This window comes from Danio rerio, chromosome 15 (genome assembly GCF_049306965.1).
Source record: "Danio rerio strain Tuebingen ecotype United States chromosome 15, GRCz12tu, whole genome shotgun sequence".
In the NCBI taxonomy this organism is placed as follows: Eukaryota; Metazoa; Chordata; class Actinopteri; order Cypriniformes; family Danionidae; genus Danio; species Danio rerio.
This window is the reverse complement of record NC_133190.1, coordinates 43,552,501-43,575,000: the sequence shown is the minus strand read 5'-3', so window position 1 is coordinate 43,575,000 and position 22,500 is coordinate 43,552,501. Positions and strand designations below refer to the sequence as shown.

The following is a 22,500-nucleotide window of genomic DNA, read 5'->3' as shown; positions in this document are numbered from 1 at the left end:
ACCTTTGGGATGTGGTGGAATGGGAGATTCACATTATGTATGAGCAGCCGACAAATCTTCAGCAACTGCGTGATGCTATCAAGTCAATCTGGACCAAAATCTCTGAGAAATATTTCCAGTACTTTGTTAAATCTATGTCACGAAGGATTAAGGCAGTTCTGAAGGCAAAAGGGAGTCCAAACTGGTACTAGTAAGGTGTACCTAATAAAGTGGCCGGTGAGTGTACAATGATTTGCCAAATCGACCTTGCCTAATTAACCTAGTTTAGCCTTTAAATGTCACTTTAAGCTGTATAGAGGTGTCTTGAAAAATATCTAGTCAAGTATTATTTACTGAAAAAAATGTCTCTGTTAAACAGAAATTGGGGAAAATATACAGAAGAGTTAATAATTCAGGGGGACTAATAATTCTGACTTCAACTGTATATGATCTGTCCACACGGGTGGCCTTGTGTTCCCAAGAAAGTCATTGTGCAGAGAAATCACGTCCTGCCTCTGGAATTGCCGGTGTTTGGTGTGTTTTGTGTGCAGGTGGAATATTGGCTTTTATAGGTGTGTTTGTGATTCATTGTCGAGGCCATGTTTGGCACTGTCGTAAATTTGAAACAGACACGCACCAAAGGAACGTAAAGGGGCCACACACACACTAACACTTGCACACAGGCACACACACAAACACAGATGCAAGAACACACACGCACACGCCAACATCCACATACTTACAGATGCATGCACGTACACCTACACACAAACACACCTCACACCCCCACACACACTTACACACAAACACACAAGCAAACACTCACTCTCGCTCACAAACACACACATACATACATACACACGCATAAAGACAAACAGGCACAAACATACACACATTCACAAATACACATGCCCACACACACACACACGACACACGAACAAGAATACACACACAATCTCACATATGCACACACACACAAATGCACACACACAAGCAAACACCCAATTGCATAGGCACACACACACACACACGCACGAACGCACACACACAAGCAAACACCCACTCGCATAGGCACACACACACGCACAGGCACACACAAAGCAAACACTCACACAAATACACACACAATTTCACATACAAGTGCACACACACACACACACACACGCATGCATGCATGCACGCACGCACTCACACACACACACACAAAAGCAAACACCCACTCCCACACGCACACACATACATGCACATGCACACATACACACAAACAGAAATGCACACACACAAGCAAATACTTACTAACATAAACGCACACACACACACACACACACACAAACAAACACACACACACACACACATGCACACACAAAGCAAACACTCACACAAACACGAATACAAACACAATCTCACATACGCGCGCAAACACACACTCACACACGCACGCACACGCACACATGCACACGAATGCACACTTGCACACACACACACACAAACAAGCAAAAGTGCACACACACAGGCAAACACTAACTCTCGCACACAAACACATATACATACACATGCACACACAAGCACAAAGACACACAGGCACAAACATGCACACATTCACAAACACACATGCATGCACACAAACACACACACATACAGACGCACACACACACACACACACACACACACACACACACACACACACACACACACACACACACACACACAGGCGTTCACACGTACACAGGCGCACGCACATGCTGAGATCTCGCTGCATCTATAAATCAACAGCCGTCTGAAGAAGACAAAGAAAGGAGAGAGTGACAGATTTCAGCGGAGAGCGAAACGGAGAAAACACAGAATGAGTGATTCACGCTGGGACTCAAATTGCACTTTTTTTCTAAATGTCAAAATGGCATCCATAATTTAAAGCTGGAGTTTGCACTGTTATTTGAACAATCCAGAAATATGAGCGCAGTCCCACACCGATCATCATTTACATACAACAGTATTCCTGTCTATTGTGTAAAAACACAAAGCTTATTTATAAACTAATTTCGAGTGGATCACGTGCTGCTTATGATTGTTTGCAGCCGGCCCTGCATTATTCAATTCATGATTGACCAATCAGACGATTCCTAAGCCACTATAAATACCCTATTGTCCATATAACCGCCATCTTCATTTTGAAGAATCCCTTCTTACACCCCTACTCCTCCTCCTTTACTAGATGGGTGATACGGTGGCCCAGTGGTCAGCACTGTTGCCTCACAGCAAGAACGTCACTTGTTATAGTCCTTACCAAGCCAGCCGACGTTTCTATGCGGAGTTTACACGTTCTCCCCGTTCTCACGAGGGTTTCCCCCGGCTTCCCCGGTTTCCTACCACCATCCAAAAACATGCAACTTAAATTAATTGACTAATCCAAATGGGCACCATCGACTTGCTCCTAGTAAGTAGTTATCTTTTAGAGCAACTACTATCTGTTCATTAGTTACTACAGCAGGGGAGTTCTCTATCTACCTGAGCTCAAACTCCCCTCTTGCCTTGCAAACGAGGGGAGCCCCAGGCTCGAGGATCTAATGAGCTCAGGGCTCTCTCCTAGGACAGCATGCCAAACAAGCTTTATAGTCAATCATCAGCTAAGTGGGAACTCTTAAACTTTCTTTTAGGTTATATATCATGAGTGAAAGAGCCCAGTTTTTGTTTCTACACTTTATTTCATTTACAAAAGTGATATCATATATTTAGAAAACCTATTAAATGCATGTAAAGTGTCTATTCAAGTTTGAAATAAAGTTTTCTAAATTAAAATATTTAAATTTGGTTGAAATAATGGTCCATCTGTATTAAATATAACAGCTATATTTATGTAAAATTCCTTCATTAATTAATTTTCCTTCGGATTTCAGGTCACAACGCTGGAATGAACCACCAATTATTTGTTTTACGCAGCGGATGCCCTTCCAGCCGCAACCAAGTACTGTAAAACATCCTTAGACTCTTACATTCACACATACACTACGGCCATTTTAGTTTATTCAATTCACCTATAGCGCTTAAGTTTGGACTGTGGGGAAACCAGAGCACCCAGAAAAAGCCCATGCCAACACGGGAAGAATATGCAAACTCCACACAGAAATGTGGACTAGTTTGACCAGCCTAGCCAGCCTGGGAGCCCAGCCAAAACCAGCTGTCTAGCTTAAACCGGCTGGTCAAGGTGGTTTTAGCTGGTCATTTCCCAGCCTGACCAGCTAAGACCAGGCTGGAAATAAATGGTTGGAAACCAGCTTGGAAGTGGGCAAACCCCCTCTAAAACCAGGCTGCTTGTTCAGCTAAAACCAGCCAACCAGCTTAGTCTGGCTTAAGCCGTTTTTTTCAGTAGAGTAGTTAGAGATCTGCATAACACTCTTTTTTAAAATCAGATGTGAAACTATTTAGTTAGCTAGTTAGGTGTCTAGTTTGTTAGCTAGTAAGTTAGCTAGTTTGATAGCCAGTTAATGAGTTAGTTAGTTAGCTAGTAAGAAATAATTATCTGTATAACACTCTTTTTCAAATCCGATCTAAAAACTATTTATATAGTCAGCTAGTTAGTAAGCTAGTTAGTTAGATAGTTAGTGAGTTAGCTAGTAAGAAATACAGATCTGCATAACACTTTCAAATAAGATTTCAAATCAGTTATTTATTTATTTAATTAGCTATTTATTAAGTTAGCTAGTTAGTTAGCTAGTTAGCTAAGGAGTTAGTTAGCTAGCTAGATAGTGTTGTAAAAAATAAATGACTGAAAAGAAGAGAGAACCCAGTCCAGGAGACTCGAAACAAGCAGAATTCCTTTATTGAGACGTGTTGGTTAATCTGCAGTCATACAGCGTCTTTAAGATGTCCAATGTGTCTGCAAGAGCCTACTAGAGGTCCGCAGTCTGCAAGTTCTTTCACGAGTCTCTCCCAAGTCTCACACAAGTCTGAATTAGTCTGAATTAAGACAAAGATTTCATGGCTATATTGTGTTCTTAGGAGGAGGGGATATGGCTAAACAAAGCATGCAAATTAAGGGTTGTGGTCGGCAGGGTAAACTGCTTCTCAGGTCTGATCTCATCATGTTCTGGAGACAGAAACTGCCTGACCATTTGATCGAAAAGAGAAAACAATAGACACCCCATGCTGTGAAACTGACAATTTGCATTACATTGGCTTAGCCTGTAATCAGAAAGACAAAGGTTAAATGTCCCTCCTAGCTGGGATGTTAATGAAATTATATAATTAAAAACCAAAGAATATAAATTTTTAGTTATACGTAGATTATTGTTCATTTGGAATTAGTTGATAGAAATTTATATTTCCACAATAGTAAGAAATAAAGACCTGCATAACACTCAAACCAGATCTGAAACTATTTATTTAATTAGCTAAATATAAGGTTAGCTAGTTAGTTAGCTTGTTAGCTAGGGAGTTAGCTAACTAGATAATAAAAAAATAAAAATCTACATAACACAGTTTTTCAAATCAAATCTGAAACTATTATTTAGTCAGCTAGTTAATATGTTAGCAAGTCAGTAAGTTAGTTGGATAGCTAGTTAGTTAGGTACATAGCTAGTTAGCTAGTCAGTAAGTTTCAAAGTTAGATAGCTACTTAATTAGTTAGCTAGTTATTTAATTGTTAGTTAATTTGCTAGTAGTTAGTTTGAAGCTTATTTAATTTGCCTTTAAGTTAGTTTGTAGCTTGTTGTAACGCAAGCAACAGATCAAGCATGTGTCCCGGTATTTAGTTCTGTGAAAACAAAATAAAATATATATAAAGTCGTCTTCAGAAACACATTTCTGTGGGTTTGTAGAGTATGAAAAGTTATGACATCGAGAAACAGCGAGTAAACAGACTCTCTCGCAGCTTGGAGAGCGTAACATTCGAGTCGGAGAACTAAACACAAACATTTCCATCATTATTAGATGGTGGCTTCAGTCGAGCACATCCACGTCTTTCATTTCATTCACTTACATCAGGTAAAGCAGACTGGGGTTCCAGCCGTTCCACTGATGCATTATTTAGCAGCCCTAAACTCAATTTTATTCAGTCGTCACAGTCTGTTTGGACGGATGAATGGTCGTGTGGACGGACGAAGGGTCAACAGTGACAGCTAACAGCATTCAACCTGCTACAATATTGCTTGTTTTCAGCTTTAAATGGCTGTGAAATCTCCTCCTTCCTCTCTTCTGCTTGTCTCAGCAGTAATTTGCGTCTCTCTGAATCTCGTCTGCAGGTTCTACACATTTTCATCTCCTCGTTTCTTCCTCCTACTCAGTCTCTCTCTCTCTCTTTCTTTCTAAAGGCGAGACACTGCAGGAAAAACACAGCTTTTTCATGCACATTGCAATTTTGAGATTTTGGCCTTTTGAAAAAGTGTTTTTTTCAGTCTAATGTCAAGAAAAAACATACAAAATATGCTTTTAAAGTGTTTCTTTTAATGCACTCATCAATTTGTGTCTGTAGAGTTCTATCATAATACATATTTATAAAGGTCTTTTTCTCATAAAGAGGTTATTTCTCCATAAAACCCATAAATCTTCACTTTAGCTCTTAGTAAACAAACTTTATTTCTATATTCTGTAGGTTTTTACAGAAGGATGTGCCTATATTTACTTGTTATTTCACAACAAATTGGGAAAAATATTTTCTGAATTGTAAAGTAAATGATAAAACACAAAACAAGAACCTTCCCTCAACTAATGATTAGATTTTTGTGCTTTAAAATGCACAAATTGCCACATATTTAATGAAACCTTGACATGTTTGCATATTTATCCATAACATTTTAAAATCTTGTCATCTAAAAAAAGTGTGCAGTTCTTAATAGCACCTTCTACAAAGTGATACCAGTAAATATCCGAAAAATTACCGGAACGACTTTAACGGTAAAGTCAAAAAAAGCGCTGTTCACACAGGTATGGATGTTTCAGAATTTTTCCATTCACACATATATTCCAAAATACCAGTAAATTCTGATATTATTAACCAAAAATGAGCTCTAAACAGCTGCGCTTGTACATTTACATTTACATTTAGCAGACACTTTTATCCAAAGCGACTTACAAATGAGGACAAGGAAGCAATTTACACAACTATAAGAGCAACAATGAATAAGTGCTATAGGCAAGTTTCAGGTCTGTAAAGTCTAAGAAGGGAAGTATTAGTAGTATTAGTAAATTTCTTTTTTTTTTCTTTTTTTTTTTGTACAGTTAGTGTGATATTCAGAGAGGCAATTGCAGATTAGGAAGTGAAGTGGAGACTAAATAGTTGAGTTTTTAGTCGTTTCTTGAAAATAGTGAGTGACTCTGCTGTTCTGATGCAGTTAGGGAGTTCATTCCACCAACTGGGCAGATTGAGCGTGAGCGTGAGCGAAAGTGATTTCTTCCCTCTTTGGGATGGAACCACGAGGCGACGTTCATTCACAGAACGCAAGTTTCTGGAGGGCACATAGATCTGCAGAAGTGAGAGCAGATAAGAAGGAGCAAAGCCAGAAGTCACTTTGTAGGCAAACATCACAGCTTTGAATTTGATGCGAGCAGCAACTGGCAGCCAGTGCAAACGGACTAGCAGCGGAGTGACATGTGCTCGTTTAGGTTCATTGAAGACAACTCGTGCTGCTGCATTCTGGAGCAGTTGAAGAGGCTTGATAGAGTTAGCTGGAAGCCCAGCTAGTAGAAAGTTGCAGTAATCCAGTTTGGAGAGAACAAGAGCTTGAACAAGGAGTTGAGCTGCATGTTCAGATAAGAAGGGTCGGATCTTTCTGATGTTATAGAGTGCGAATCTGCACGATCGAGCAGTTCTAGAAATGTGGTCAGAGAAGTTTAGTTGGTCATCAATCGTTACTCCAAGGCATTTGTATTTGTAAACATAGAAGGGGTCGGGCTTTTGTTGATGATGTCGCTTTTATATAAACCATTCATGCAGCTGTTTTGTCCCGGAGACTTCCAAAGGCTGATGGCGAACCGCTGCTAAATGTTTACACATTTGACTATATTACAAATTCTGTGGAAGGCTAATAATTCAGGGGGACTAATAATTCTGACCTCAACTGTATATAGCAATGTTGATGATTCTCCTTGCCCAGTTCTTTTTAAAATCCACCCCCCCACTGCTTTCACCAGCATTGTTTCAGTTCAGCAGATAGTGAATAACAAACTTGCACTCCGAATGGGTCTTTGTGTCGAATGGCCCCTATTGTTTTTATATTGGCATTACCTCTCTAAATTAATTAACTTGCATGAAGGAAATCATACCTCAGGGCTTTTTACTGGGGCACAGCTGATTTTTACTGTGTTTTTTTATTTTATTTTTATAAATATATATATTTTTAATTTGTGTCCCTATGCTGCCTCCAGCAAGATACTCCCCTGGGGTGCATTTCCCAAACAACGACGTAACTCGCAGCTGAACTATCATAGTACGATGCATGGTTTGGGAAAAGAACGATGTAGTGACGAGTGTTTCCCAAAACCTGTAGTTTCTCTGTCGCAGATCCATCGCTTGAACCATGTTAGTTATAACATAAAACGCCCATAATGAGTCTCTAAACTGGGCGGAGTAACTACTTCTTTAGAGAAAAACCCCATAATTTCTTTGTGCAAATTATATTGTTTTACACCCACACACATTTAAAATAAAATCCAATATTGCACTCCAAAACATCCAAAACATGCACTCGCTTTCCATACTAAATAAAAATAAATATATGTAAATGGCACATAGTGTAACGACGGGGTGGAGTGACAGATACAACTTGAGGTAAGATCCAATATGCAGGTTTATTCAGCGTCAGGCAAGCAGTGGTCAAATCAGGTACAAACGGGTATATACAGGCAAATCCAGATTCGTCGTCAGTATAACAGGCAATAGGTCTAAAGGCAGGCGGCTAAACAGGATAACAAGGAATACCAGGCTAGGGTTTACACACGGAGAAACAAGACAGGGAGAAACGCGTTGTAATGTCACTGGTACAGCAAACAAGACTCGGTAAACTGGATGGGTTCATGAGTGGCTTATGTATGGAATGCTATCAGTCTATGACAAGTTTCAGGTGGTGAATGTAATCAAGCAGATGAGTGAGCATGGGTGCGTGACTGGACGAAGTGCATGTATGAAAATGTAGTCCTGGGATTTGCGGAAGTGTAGTCCTGGTATAGTAGAAACCAGCGATCTCCGGAGAATGATCGCTGGTTCTCGTAACACATAGGGCCTATATGTTTGCTTTAATAATATTTTTAAGACGTTGAACATTACATCTTCTATTCTAAAACATATCACTTACAAAAGCAAACACGTATTCTAATATCATATAAATCATACAAATAAATAAATAAATAAATAAATAATGAGGCGATTTATTATAAAATGAAATGTAATATTTATTATTTATTATAAATTCAAAAATCATACTATAATAATATTATTAATGATGATAATGGTGATTATTATTATTATTAAGTAGGATATTGTTTATTTGATTTAAGTCTACTTTGACACATGTAAACCACTGCAGAAAGTTCAGCAGGCCCATGTCATATACAGTACAGATACTTAATAAATAACCCACAATAAATAAAAAGAATTAACATATGCTTTTTTGTTTTCACAAGCTTTGGAGACGTAACATAAATTCCACTTTTAAATAATAGGTCACCTATAGCTTTCGCCATGAGGCTGTGTTCAAAATGACATCAATGTTTTCAAAGTGCACTGCGAACGAAGCACAATTATAAACATGACGATTGCTAAAACTAAACTGTAAAAATAGTTTGAAAGCAAATTACACCTAGGAGAGATGACCTTATGCTTTTTTTCTAACTTTGAATGTTAGAATTTCCTAAATGAATAGGGCATAGGGGGGATAAGTGGGAATCGAACACAGCCAGAAACTATGTTTCGAACTACAGCTCTAGAGCTGTTGCGAGAGCTCAAGTTTGCGACGCAGTTTGCAAATGTTCGTTGGAGCGATGGATTTGGGAAACGGCAATTGAACAAACTATGTTTGTATAGACAGAACTTGCGACCTTATTTGGCTAACGATGGTTTTGGGAAAGGCATCCCTGGGCGATCGCCCATATTGCCCATGCCTAAATCCACCACTGCTACAGCCAATTTAGTTAACCCAATTCACCTATAGCGCATGTCTTTAGGAAAACAGAACACCCCAGACGAAATCCACGCCAACCAGGGAGAACATGCAAACTCCACACAAAAATGCCAATTGACCCAGGCGAGAATCGAACCAGCGTCCTTCTTGCTGTGAGGCGACAGTGCTAACCACAGAGGAACCTTTAATGTAATACATCAACTGGTGAAATACAGTATGATATGGACTATTAGTAATTATTTTCCCACCCTGCTAACCTGCAATGCCTTGCAACAGCCTCCTCTCCTGTTCTCTAGTTATTTTTCCATGTCTTTTTGTCTGTTTTCTCAGATTCGCACTCTTTCATTCGTCCCCCTGCGACTCTTTTCTCTCTCCCTCAGTTCTGTATTCTTCCTCATGATGAAAGACACTAAGAATAGCTCTGCTGCGGCTCTTATAATCACTCCGCATCTTCTCCAGCGTGTAAACAGGCTGTTTTCAACTGTTCCTGGAACAGCGGTGCGGGCGTACAGATCCGCTTTCGACTGCAATCTGCTCTATGATGGAGATCTTTCCGATTATCCTCTCTATAATGGATCATTTGGAATAATAGACGTCTGCTAGGGGTTTTATCAAAAGCATCATTCATTATTTCTGCCGCAGAATGGCCCGAAGAGCAGTAATAAGTCACATATTTAAAGTACTTCACTAGTGATGTTACTTTTTATCTGTAATGCATTGACAGAATCAGGCCAGAGATGTACTGAGAAAGCATTTGCTATGCAAGCACCATCACTGTCTATCTCTTTTTGTTTTATCTAGTTTGAGTAAAGAGAAGCTGGAAAACACCTATGCAGTGATTTACTGATAGCGGACCTTCAGCACACCACCGAAAACAACATTTTCATTAATATTTAACTCCTGCTGTACAGCATTAACAAAACATATTTAATAAACCATATCTTTTATATTAACCCATTTAAAGTTGCAATTAAATTTTGTGCTAAAAAGGGTTTTAGTTTAGAGTAATTATTATTATTATAATTATGTTTTATTATTATTATTGTAGTAGTAATAAAACTAACAACAAGTATTATTATTATTATTATTATTATTATTATTATTATTATTATTATTATTATTATTATTATTAGCAGTAGTAGTAGTAGTAGTAATAGTAGAACAGTATTGATTTTATTACTTTTATCACCATAAGAATGATAAATATGATAATGATAATAATATGTTAACAATAAAACATTTATAAAATATAACAATAATAACAGGTGTTATTTTTATCATTCTTACTATTGTCTTCTACAATAAGTTTCTATAAAACAATGGTCATTTATGCAATGGTTAAATTATTAAAATCAACACAAGAAAACTTTATTAATAGTAACTATAATATTATTATTAATACTTATACTTCTACTACTACTACAACAACTACTACTACTAATAATAATAATAATATTAAACATCAAGTAAAAGTTAGCTTTATTGTCAATTCAACCACATGTACAGGACATACAGAGAATCAAAATTGCGTTACTCTCAGACCCTAGGTGCATAACTTAGAGGAATTATATAAATTATATTATTATAAGGGAAATTATATATACATAAGAATAATAGTATTAAAAAATAATAGTAACAATAACTGTTTTTGTTATTACAACAACAACAATATTAATTATTATTATTATTAGAACAGTATTGATTTTAATACTTTTATCACTATAAGAATTACAAATATGCTATAAAAGTCATGAAAATAATTTTATGCTAACAAAACTAAACTAAATTAACTAAAACATTTATAAAAAATATATAATAATAAAAAGTGTTATTTTTATCTTTCTTATTATTGTTATCAATATAATCATTTTCTATTTAACAGTGGCAATAGTTAAATTATTAGAATCAACAGTCTTGTTGTCAAGTCTAACAACAACAACAACAACAACAACAACAACATACTTTCATAATATTAATAATAATAATAATAATATTAATAACAATAATATATTTTATTATTACAACAACATTAATAATATTAATAACAATAATATATTTTATTATTACAACAACATTAATAATATTAATAATAATAATAGCAACAACAACATTAATAGATGTTATTATTACACCAACATTAATAATAATACTAATAACAACAACAATAATAATAATATTAATAATAATAATAGCAACAACAACATTAATAGCTGTTATTATTACACCAACATTAATAATAATACTAATAACAACAACAATAATAATAATATTAATAATAATAATAGCAACAACAACATTAATAGCTGTTATTATGACAACAACATTATTATTATTATTATTATTATTATTAATAATAATAATAATAATAATAATAATAATAATAATAATAATAATAATACTGTTATTATTACAAAAACATTAATAATAATAATAATAATAATAAATATAACAACAACAACAACGTTATATATTTTCATAATAATAATAATAATAATAATAATTTGAAAAATGACAATAATATTAATAATATTAATAAAATATTATTATTAATAATAATACTTATAATAATAATAATAATAATAATTATTATTATTATTATTACTATTATTATTATTATTATAGTAATATTAATATTATTTTAATTATTAGAACAGTATTGATTTTAATACTTTTGTCACCATAAGAATGACAAATATGCAACAAATCATTATAATAATAATTGGTTAACAATAAAACATTTATAAAAATATATAATAAGGGTTATTTTTACTTATTGTTATCACTAACGCATTTTCATTATAACAGTGGCTATTTTTTAATAGTGGTTATAATAACAATAATATATAACAGTGGTTATAATAATAATAATGATAATATATAACAACAACAATAATAATATATATATTCAGCAACACTTATAAATGAAATAAATATTTAAGAATAAAAAGTATACTATTATTTATTTAAATATTATAATATTTATTAATATTATTAATGTTGTTGTTGTTATTACTATTATCATTATTATTATTTAAATCCTCACTTTTTTATTGTCCTCCTCTTTTGTTCTTTTATTTGTTACCTCGATTTAGTATTGAAACCAGAAGCTGCTATTAAAGATCGATCGAACCCCAGGATGCGCTGAATGCTTTAGTATCTGTGTATAAACGCCTAAGCTACAAACAGATCTACAAAAGAAATGATGTATACAAACAAGCACAGGAATCTTTCAGAACCATGTGTAAACCATCACCGGAGAATTCACATATCTCAGCGCACACACACATCGGTCTATGCAAAGCATGGAAACTACAATACAACTTTAAATGCCCCAGCTGAAGTGTTAAGCTGTTGAGGGAGCGAACAAAACAAGATGCATATCTAGGGAGCGTGTGCAAACTTTAGTCTAGTGAAGGAAGATGTTTTGTTTTGCAGTCACCTTCACAAAACGCTTCAGTGCATCATTGACAAACCCTCATAACATCTGCCAGCAACCACGCTGATTACACACACACACACGTTCAGGAAAAACACACACCCCGGTGCTGTTTTCAGAGAAATGTGTCAATAAATAAACATTTCTTTGCAGTGCAGAACACACTGACTCAAACATGCCATTAATTAAACAAACGCTCAAGTAACAAGGCCTGAATGTACAAATCTGTGATTCGTGTTCTTGCTTTTGATGGCCATGGATATGCAAAAAAAGTCAACAACGACAAACTAGACAACATGAAGGAAGGATCAAATGATAGAACTGAAAAGCAGGGTTTCGGCAGATTTCATCAAGTCAAATTTAAGACTTTAAGACTATTTTAAGACCATTAAGAATTACATTTTAGGCTTATGGAGGTTTAAACAGGACTTTTTTTTTCTAATGGCCTGGTATTATGATGAATCACATGATTGTTTTTCAGTTTTCTTTCCCTGATAAGGAAATTTAATGGGGAATTTGTTGTAAAAATATCTAGCAGTTGTTCTGAATTGTATCTCTTTGCCATAAAAAATTTAAATATAAGTGGATGATTGGATGGACGTCAACCCGATTGAGTAGCTTTAGTACAAAGCAAAATTAAGACCAGTTTAGAATGATTTAAACTGGGACTGTGCGACTAATCAAAATGGAATCACAATCGCGATTTGAAACATTGCGATTAGCTAATCGCACGAGTTTGCAATATGAAAATATACTACTTCCCCCACCCAGAGCAAATGTGAATGTGACAGTCTTACTAGCCAATTGAGTGAGCATACTTTTGTCAGAATTGCTCAACCGAACTATGCGGAAAATCCACAATAAAAAACAAACAAACAGGATAGCATGAACGAGTGGGATGATGGCGTCTGCTGCTTCAGAAGCATTAATAGACAAATTAATATCAAATAAAAACAGCATGTTGGTAATATTGTAATTTCTTGGTTTCAAAGACACAGACACCAAACAAAACCAGGTCATTTGTAAGAGCAGTCGTAGCATAAGGACATATTCAACAACCAGCACCTAAAAAAGCACACAGGCGGCTTTATGAGGAGCAACTTGCTAAAAAGTCAACTAAAAGTATAGCTAGTGACAATCAATCTAGTAGCAAGCAAAGTACAACTCCAGAGTTGTTTGCTAATATAAGTTGTTATCTTTTCAGTTCATTTTTAGTATTTTAGCAGTAAGAAGCTGATATAGATTATTGAGCTGACGCTTGAAGGATCGACAAAATGACAAAACAAACAATAGACAGAACAAACAAATGAAAAAAAGACAAACAAGTGATCAATTCAAAGAACAAGCAAACATTCAAATGAAAGATGGAATGAACAACAAATAGAATGAACAAACAATAGTTGAGAAAATGACGAAACAAATAAAAGATGGATGGATAGAAAGAAAAAAACTAATTGTGGACAGAATGAACAAAGGATTTATAAAATGACCAACTAAACAATAGATAGAACAAAGAAATGATAAAATGACACAACAAATAAACATGTGATCAATTGAGAGAACAAACAAATGCTAGAATGAATGATGAAATGAACAACAGATAGAATAAACAAACAAAAGTTGAGAAAAGGACCAAACAATCAATAGACGAATATGAACAAACTAATTGTGGACAGAATGAACAAAGGATTGACAAAATGACAAAACAAATGATAGACAAAACAAACAAATTATAAAAAGACAAAACATATGAATGAATGACCAATTAAGAGAACAAACTAATGTTAGATCAAAGACTAAACTAACTAACATAAATTAAAAAAAGACCAAACAAACAAACATAACGAAAGAACCAAACAAACAAACGAACATAACAAACCAACTAAACAAATGAATGAACATAACGAAACGACCAAACAAATAAACATAGCCAACCAAACAAACAAATGAACATAACGAAATGACCAAACAAACAAACGAACATAACAGAACAACCAACCAAACAAATTAACATAACGAAGCGACCAAACAAACGAACGTAACGAACCAACCAAACAAATGAATGAACATAACGAAACGACCAAACAAACGAACATAGCCAACCAAACAAATGAATGAACATAATGAAACGACCAAACAAACAAACGAACAGAACAGAACAACCAAACAAACAAACGAACATAACTAAGCGACCAAACAAACAAACAAACATAACCAAACAAACAAACAAAACGAATGAACATAACGAAACAACCAAACAAACAAACGAACATAACAAACCAACCAAACAAATGAATGAACATAACGAAACGACCAAACAAACGAACATAGCCAACCAAACAAACAAATGAACATAACAAAACGACCAAACAAATAAACGAACATAATGGAACAACCAAACAAACAAACGAACATAACGAAGTGACCAAACAAACGAACATAATGAACCAACCAAACAAACGAATGAACATAACAAAACGACCAAACAAACGAACATAACCAACCAAACAAACAAACGAATGAACCTAACGAAACAACCAAACCAACAAACGAACATAACTAAACAACCAAACTAACAACAGATAGAATAAGCAAACAAACAAACAAACAAACAAACTACACTCATACAGAACAAACAACTGAGACAGACAAACAGATGTAATTAAATAAACAAACGGTCATATAACAAGACCTTGAAAGTACAAATCTGTGTAACATTCTTCCTTTCAACATCCTATGACTACGCTTGGAAACAAAAACTATTAGAAAAATCAACATCTAACGCAGAAACGTCAATTTCAACTCAACAGAATAATAAATTGACCCTCGAGTTCACCTCTTTACAGCATCGCTCAATACTTCTCCACAAGTTTCCTCCTCACATCTACTATCTATTTAAACCTGAAACTGAATGATGTTTCCAGAGAGCGGTAATTCCATCTCTCTCTCCGCGCTCGGCATATTTGACTCGGCATCAATAATTCATGTAATCTATATACATAAACAGACAAACAAGTTTTCAAATAAAAGGCCAACAAATAGAGCTGCAGAGAGTGTGCCAGAGAGATGGTGATGTATAATGGTTTCTATTACAGGCACATTTAAACACTGAAAGGGCCTTTCTTATGATGCCAACAGGTGAGAGGAGAGAGCAGGCCTCTGTCTCTTTGATTAACATTTAGACAGCTTTTACTACAGTACACAAATACAACACTCAAATCAAACAGGAGAGAAAGAGAGAGAGAGAAATACAAAATTAATTGATTGATGGATGGATGGATGGATGGATGGATGGATGGATGGATGGACGGACGGACAAATAGAAGAACAGATAGACGGATGGACGGACGGTTGGATGGAATGATGGATGGATGGAATGATGGATGGAATGATAGATGGATAAAATGATGGATGGAATGATGGATGGATGAATGAGCAGATAAATAGATAAACTGATGTAATGAAGATTGGGATGGATAGATGGATGGATGGATGGATGGATGGATGGACAGATGGCATGACAGAATTATACAACAAAAGGCAGAATGGTAGATAGAACAATAGAATAAATCATACAATAATGAAATGAACAACATAGTGATAAAACAAACTTTAGAATATGGACGGACAGATAGATGGGATGGAGAGATATTTGGGACGGATGAATATATGTAATGAACAAAATTATGTATGGATGGATAAATGAAATGAAAGGTGGATTGATGGACAGACGGACGAATGGATGAACGGATGGATGGACGAAATGATGGGTGGGTGGAATGAATGAATGGATAAATAGAACTATGTTTGGATGAATGGAACTATGTTTGTATGGATGGAACAATGTATGGATGGATAGAATAATTAATGGAGGGATGGATGGGTGGAGGGAGGGAAAGATGATTGGGATGGATAGATGAATGGATGTAATGATGAATGGAATTATGTATGGATGGATAGAATGATAGGTAGATGAAATGATGGATTGATAGATGAATGAAATGATGGATTGATAGATGAATGAAATGATGGATTGATAGATGAATGAAATGATAGACGGATGAAATGAATGATTGATAGATTGATGAAATGATGGATTGGCAGATGGATGGAAAGAGACGGATGGACAGACGGGCAGATAGATAGATAGATAGATAGATAGATAGATAGATAGATAGATAGATAGATAGATAGATAGATAGATAGATGCATGGATAAATGGATAGATAGATGTAATGATACAAGGAATTATGTATGTATGTATGTATGGATGGATGGATGGATGGATGGATGGATGGATGGATGGATGGATGGATGGATGGATGGATGGATGGATGGATGGATGGATGGAAGGAAGGAAGGAAGGAAGGAAGGAAGGAAGGAAAGAAAGAAATTTAGAAAGAAATTTAGAAAGAAAGAAAAAAGAAAGAAAGAAAGAAAGAAAGAAAGAAAGAAAGAAAGAAAGAAATAGATAAAGAGTTTGTGTGTTAGAGCCATTTGTTGTATTCAGCAATGCCATTTTTAACTGGACTCTTTTCCAGAAGGATCTATAGATGGTGACCGGTGCTTCTCATTGATCTGTAAACAGCTCACAAAGATCGAACTTCTTCACACACAGAAACACACACACATTGAAACACACACACCCTTTCAAACAACAAACAGGCAAAAAATCTGCAGAAAATTGATGTGTTGTGAGTTCTCCAGAACGCACATTTTATGAAAACAGAGTTATTGCATCAAACCGCACAATGCTCTTTCTCTTTCACAATGATCTTTCTCTTCCCTTTCACCGTTGCCTTCCGTCTTTCTGACAGCTTGACCTTTTGTGACCTTTACAAAGTTTTTAATTAGGATCGGCGCCTCCTGCTGACATGCACTATGGGCAGTGCGGCTGGAGGGAAGGGCCCATGGCTATGAAATTAAACTGTCAATCAAAAGCAAAAACCGTAGCACCAGCCAATCAGCAGCAAGGATGTACAGTGCTTTCAGACGATGATGTCATAATGCAGAGAGCAGCGAAAGACCTTGAACTCATAAACCCAGATGCACATACATATTTAAAAGTGAGAGTGAATTTAAATAATCAACGAGCAGAATTAATGAGTGTGTGAATAAATAATTTGCTATATCTACACTGTAGATTTATGATATGCTTGTTTGAAAAACGAGCAAAGAAATTACCATGTTTTTCAGATAAGTTACAATGGTAAGGTAGATTAAAAACAAACCACAAAAGAACAGAATAACAAACAAACAAACGACAGGAAAACTGAACAAATAAATGTTATAAAATCAACATGATGGATGGATGGATGGATGGATGGATGGCCAGATAAATGGATAGATAGATAGATAGATAGATAGATAGATAGATAGATAGATAGATAGATAGATAGATAGATAGATAGATAGATAGATAGATAGATAGATAGATAGATAGATAGATAGATAGATAGATAGATAGATAGATAGATAAATAGATAGATAGATCAACAGACAAATGAAAGACAGTGTGAACAAACAAATTAAAAATAGAAGGAACAAACAAACAAAAAACAGAAATAAAAATAAACAAATAAACAGTCCAAGACTAAGACAAACAAAAACAAATCAATAACAGAAGACAGAGCAAACAATAGATCTCAGGGAAGATAGAAAAAAACAAACAATAGAAAGGCAGAACAAACAAATGATAATAATGCAAAAATCAAACAAACAAATGTTAAAAGGGCAGAACAAATACATTTTGGAAATAAATGCAGAAAAAAACGAATTAAATAGAAAATAGAAAAACAAACAATAAAAAGAACAAACAATCAAAAACACAAAAATCAAACAAATGATAAAAGGGCAGCACAATTAAAAATTTTACATATATAGAACAAACAAACAAACAGAAAGAAATAGAAAAAAACTAACAAGAAAGGCAGAACAAACTAACTATAAAAGCGGAAAAAAAGTAAAAGGCGGAACAAAAAATTATTAAACCGATATAGAACAAACAAAGAACAGTGGACAGAACAAGCACATGATAGAAAGGGAGAAGTAAAACAAAACAAAAAATAAAAAAAGATAGTAAAAACAAACAAGATAAGCAGAACAAACAAATGATAATAATGCAAAAATCAAACAAACAAATGATAAAAGGGTAGAACAAATAAATAATTGAACAAATATAGAGCAAACAAACAACAGTAGAACAAACAAATGATAGAAAGAGAGAAATAAAACAAACAAATTAAAGAAGATAGAAAAAAAAACAAGAAAAGCAGAACAAACAAATGATAATAATGCAAAAATCAAACAAACAAATGATTAACGCAAAAATCAAACAAACAAATGATAAATGTGTAGAACAAATCTATAATTGAACAGATATAGAACAAACAAACAAACAAACAACAGAGGACAGAACAAACAAACACTAGAAAGGCAGAACAAACATGATAAAAATGCCAAATTCAAACAAACAAATGATAAAAAAGCAGAACAAATAAATAATTAAACAGATATAGAACAAACAATAGATAAAAAGGCAGAAATAAAACAAACAAATTAAAGAAAATTTAAAAACAAACATTAGAAAGACAGAACAAAAATAATTAAACAAATATAGAACAAAAAAAACAACAACAGAAGATAGAACAAACAAATGATAGAAAGGGAGAAATAAAACAAACAAATTAAAAATAGAAAAAACAAACAAGAAAGGCAGAACAAACAAATGATAAAAATGCAAAAATCAAACAAACAAATGATAAAAGGGTAAAACAAATAAATAATTGAAAAGATATAGAACAAACAAACAAACAGGACAGAACAAAGAAAAAACAATAAACAAACAAATGATAGAAGATAACAACAAACAAATAGAAAACAAACAATAATAAGGCAGAACAAAAATAATTAAACGCATATAGAAATAGAACAAACAAACAACAGAAGATCAAACAAGTGATAGAAAGGCAGAACAAACAAATGAACAATAGAATGAAGAACAAACAAACAAATGAACAATAGAATAAAGAACAAACAAACAAATGAACAATAGAAGGAAGAAGAAACAAAAGACTGAAAGAAAGGACAAATAAACAACTGAACATCGGATATAGAACAAACAACAAAAGAGAGAACAAACAAATATTAGAAAGTGGAATAAAAACAAACAAACAACAGAAATACAACAAACAAGAGACAGAGGATGATAGAAAAGCAGAACAAAAAACAAAGAATAGAAGAAATAACAAACAGATAACAGAAGAAGACAACAAACAAAGAAGACAAAACAAACAATCAAAAATAAACAAAAATCTATAAAAAGCAACATTTATTCAAGCAATAAAAAGAACAACGCATCGATCAAACAAAAACAAGGGAATGATACAACGACATTGCAAACAAACAAATGAAAGAATAAAACAAACAGAACGAACAAAAGAATGACAGATGGATGGACAGATCATATTTTTGGGCACCATCGATATTCAATTCAATTCAATTCAATTTTCCCTAGGCTTAGTCCTTTATTTATCAGGGGTCACCAGAGCAGAATGAACCACAATTTATTCTGGCATATGTTGTCAAATAAATGTCGAAATAAGATGTCGCTGCACATGTATGCAGCGGATGCCCTTTCAGCTGCAACCCAGCACTGACAAAAACCCATACACTCTCCCATTCGCACACACACTCATACACTACGGACAATTTCGTTTATTCAATTCACCTATAGCGCATGTCTTTGAACTGTGGGGGAAATCGGAAAACATGGAGAAAAGCCAACTCGGGGGTGAACGTTGATATCAACTCAACTAAATAAAAGAGACATTAATTTATTCCATCTGTCATGCAAACAGAGAGTGACTGGCGGACACTGACCGGTGCGCGGGTTGATGCTGAAGAAGTTCTGCGGGTTCCCACTGGAGATGCGGAAAGACAGACGGGGCTCTGCAGTCGTAGCGTCAGGGTCCTGCGCCTGGATCTGGATCACCGACTGATCCTTCGGGGAGTTTTCCAGGATTGTGGCGTGATACATCGGTTCAGACGTTAGGGGAGAGTTATCATTCACATCCTCAACCTGTCAAAACACACACAAACAAACAATATAAGTACTTAAAAATAGCTACGGAGCTACACATGCATTATTTTTATTACATATATTATTCATATTTAAATACACAATATGAAACAGGATCAGCATTTGGTATGATACTTATGAGAAAGGCAATTAATTATTAATTACAATGTACACCATGACAAGAGTATTACATTTCTAATTAGTTTGTCTGAAAAGTAGTTACTTGGTGAGCTATTTTATTACTTGGCTAAATACAAAAAATTACTATAAATCTCAATGCATAGAAACAAGCAGCAACATCCTGCTCTCCCGCATAAAGTAATTCAATTTAATTCAATTCACCTTTGTTTATATAGCTCTTTTACAATGTAGATTGTGTCAAAGCAGCTTCACATAAAAGGTCATAGTAAATTAGAACAGTGTAGTTCAGCTTTTAGTGTTTAAGTTCAGTTCAGTTTAGCTCAGTTCAGTGTGGTTGAATAATCAATACTGAGGGTCTAGACACTGGAGAGCAAATCCATCGATGCGCAGCTCTACAGATCCTAAACCATGCAAGCTAGTGGCGAAAGCGGAGAGGGAAAAAAAACTTCACCAACTGGCGAAAGTGAAGGAAAAAACCTTGAGAGAAACCAGACTCGGTTGGGCACGACCATTTTAATTTCTTCGCTGGCCAAACGTCTCGTGCAGAGCTGCAGTCTCAGCAGCGGAGGCTGGAAGCTTTGCCTTAGTGAAGACTCGTAAAGTAATGTAAATACGAAAGTAACTGTAATTGCAATTCATCGAAAGGCCACTAGGGCTGGCTCCAAAACAGAGGTCATTTCTATTGACTCCAATGTTAAAATGCCCATCAGACAAAAAGGTTTTTACAGCCTAGTACAAAAACGATTTTGGTGTATATCGCTAATATTACCCTGCATGATAACTGTGAGGGGATGACATTTCATTTATTGTATCATCATTTACATTAAGCCTCAAAATTTGACATAATTAAGGCCGTGGCTACTTGAGTGACAGCTACGCCTTTGCTACTTGCTGTCACGTTACCTCAGTTTGCAAGTAATTAGCAATTTCCTCATGTAGAAAAGCGTAATAAGAACTCAATGTATTACAGCACAGTGTTTAAAACACCAAACACAGTAAACACTTTATTGATATAGTACACAAACCCAGCACATGTGTTCAGAACACAAACAAATCACATTAAATGAAGTATTAAGTGTTTCTTCCAAAGTAAAACACATCTAAGCAAAATGCAAGCAAATAGAGCCCTACTGAAAAAGCAGCTTAAACCAGCCTAGGCTGGTTGATTGGTTTTAGCTGGTTGTCCAGGCTGGTTTTAGAGGGGTTTTGGCCATTTCCAGGCTGGTTTCCAGCCTTTTCCAGCCTGGTCTTAGATGGTCAGGCTGGGAGATGACCAGCAAAAACCAGCTTGACCAGCCTAGCCAGCCTGGAAGCCCTGCCAAAATCAGCTATGTCCAGCTTAAATCAGGCTGGTCAAGCTGGTTTTAGCTAGATTTAGCTGGTCATTTTTCAGCCTGACCAGCTAAGACCAGGCTGGAAATAGCTGGAAACCAGCTAAAACCAGCCAACCAGCCTAGGCTGGTTTAAGCTGGATTTTTCAGCAGGGAGGTCTGCATTCACGTGGCTGTTTCGCTTGACCCGGCCAGATTTCCAAATAAATCGCGGTAGCGATTGGTAACTCTTGTGTAATTTGAATGGAGTGGCTGTTCTAACAATATAGCACTCTCAAGTCCCGACGTTATTTCAGAATTGCATATCTGGGATTTCCTCATTCTTATTGAGCACCGGTACAGCCAGTGCTCATGACTGTTACACGATGAACGAAAGGACCAGTGCTTTCTACACATGCTTGCTTTTCACACAGTCTGTGCGTG

At 35.2% G+C, this 22,500-nt stretch overlaps 1 protein-coding gene across 12 annotated transcripts in view; it reads right to left on the bottom strand.

Annotated features, from left to right (window-relative positions):
• fat3a (FAT atypical cadherin 3a) overlaps positions 1–22,500 on the bottom strand; it is a 523,435-nt gene that overhangs the window by 144,003 nt on the left and 356,932 nt on the right. For all 12 annotated transcript variants that reach the window (XR_012390554.1, XM_073923188.1, XM_073923192.1 and 9 more), the window contains one exon: positions 20,407–20,605. Coding sequence is in view for 11 of the 12 variants with exons in the window: in XM_073923188.1 (XP_073779289.1) it covers positions 20,407–20,605 (199 nt within the window). In the remaining variant the exon portion in view is untranslated. The remainder of the gene's footprint in view (positions 1–20,406; positions 20,606–22,500) is intronic.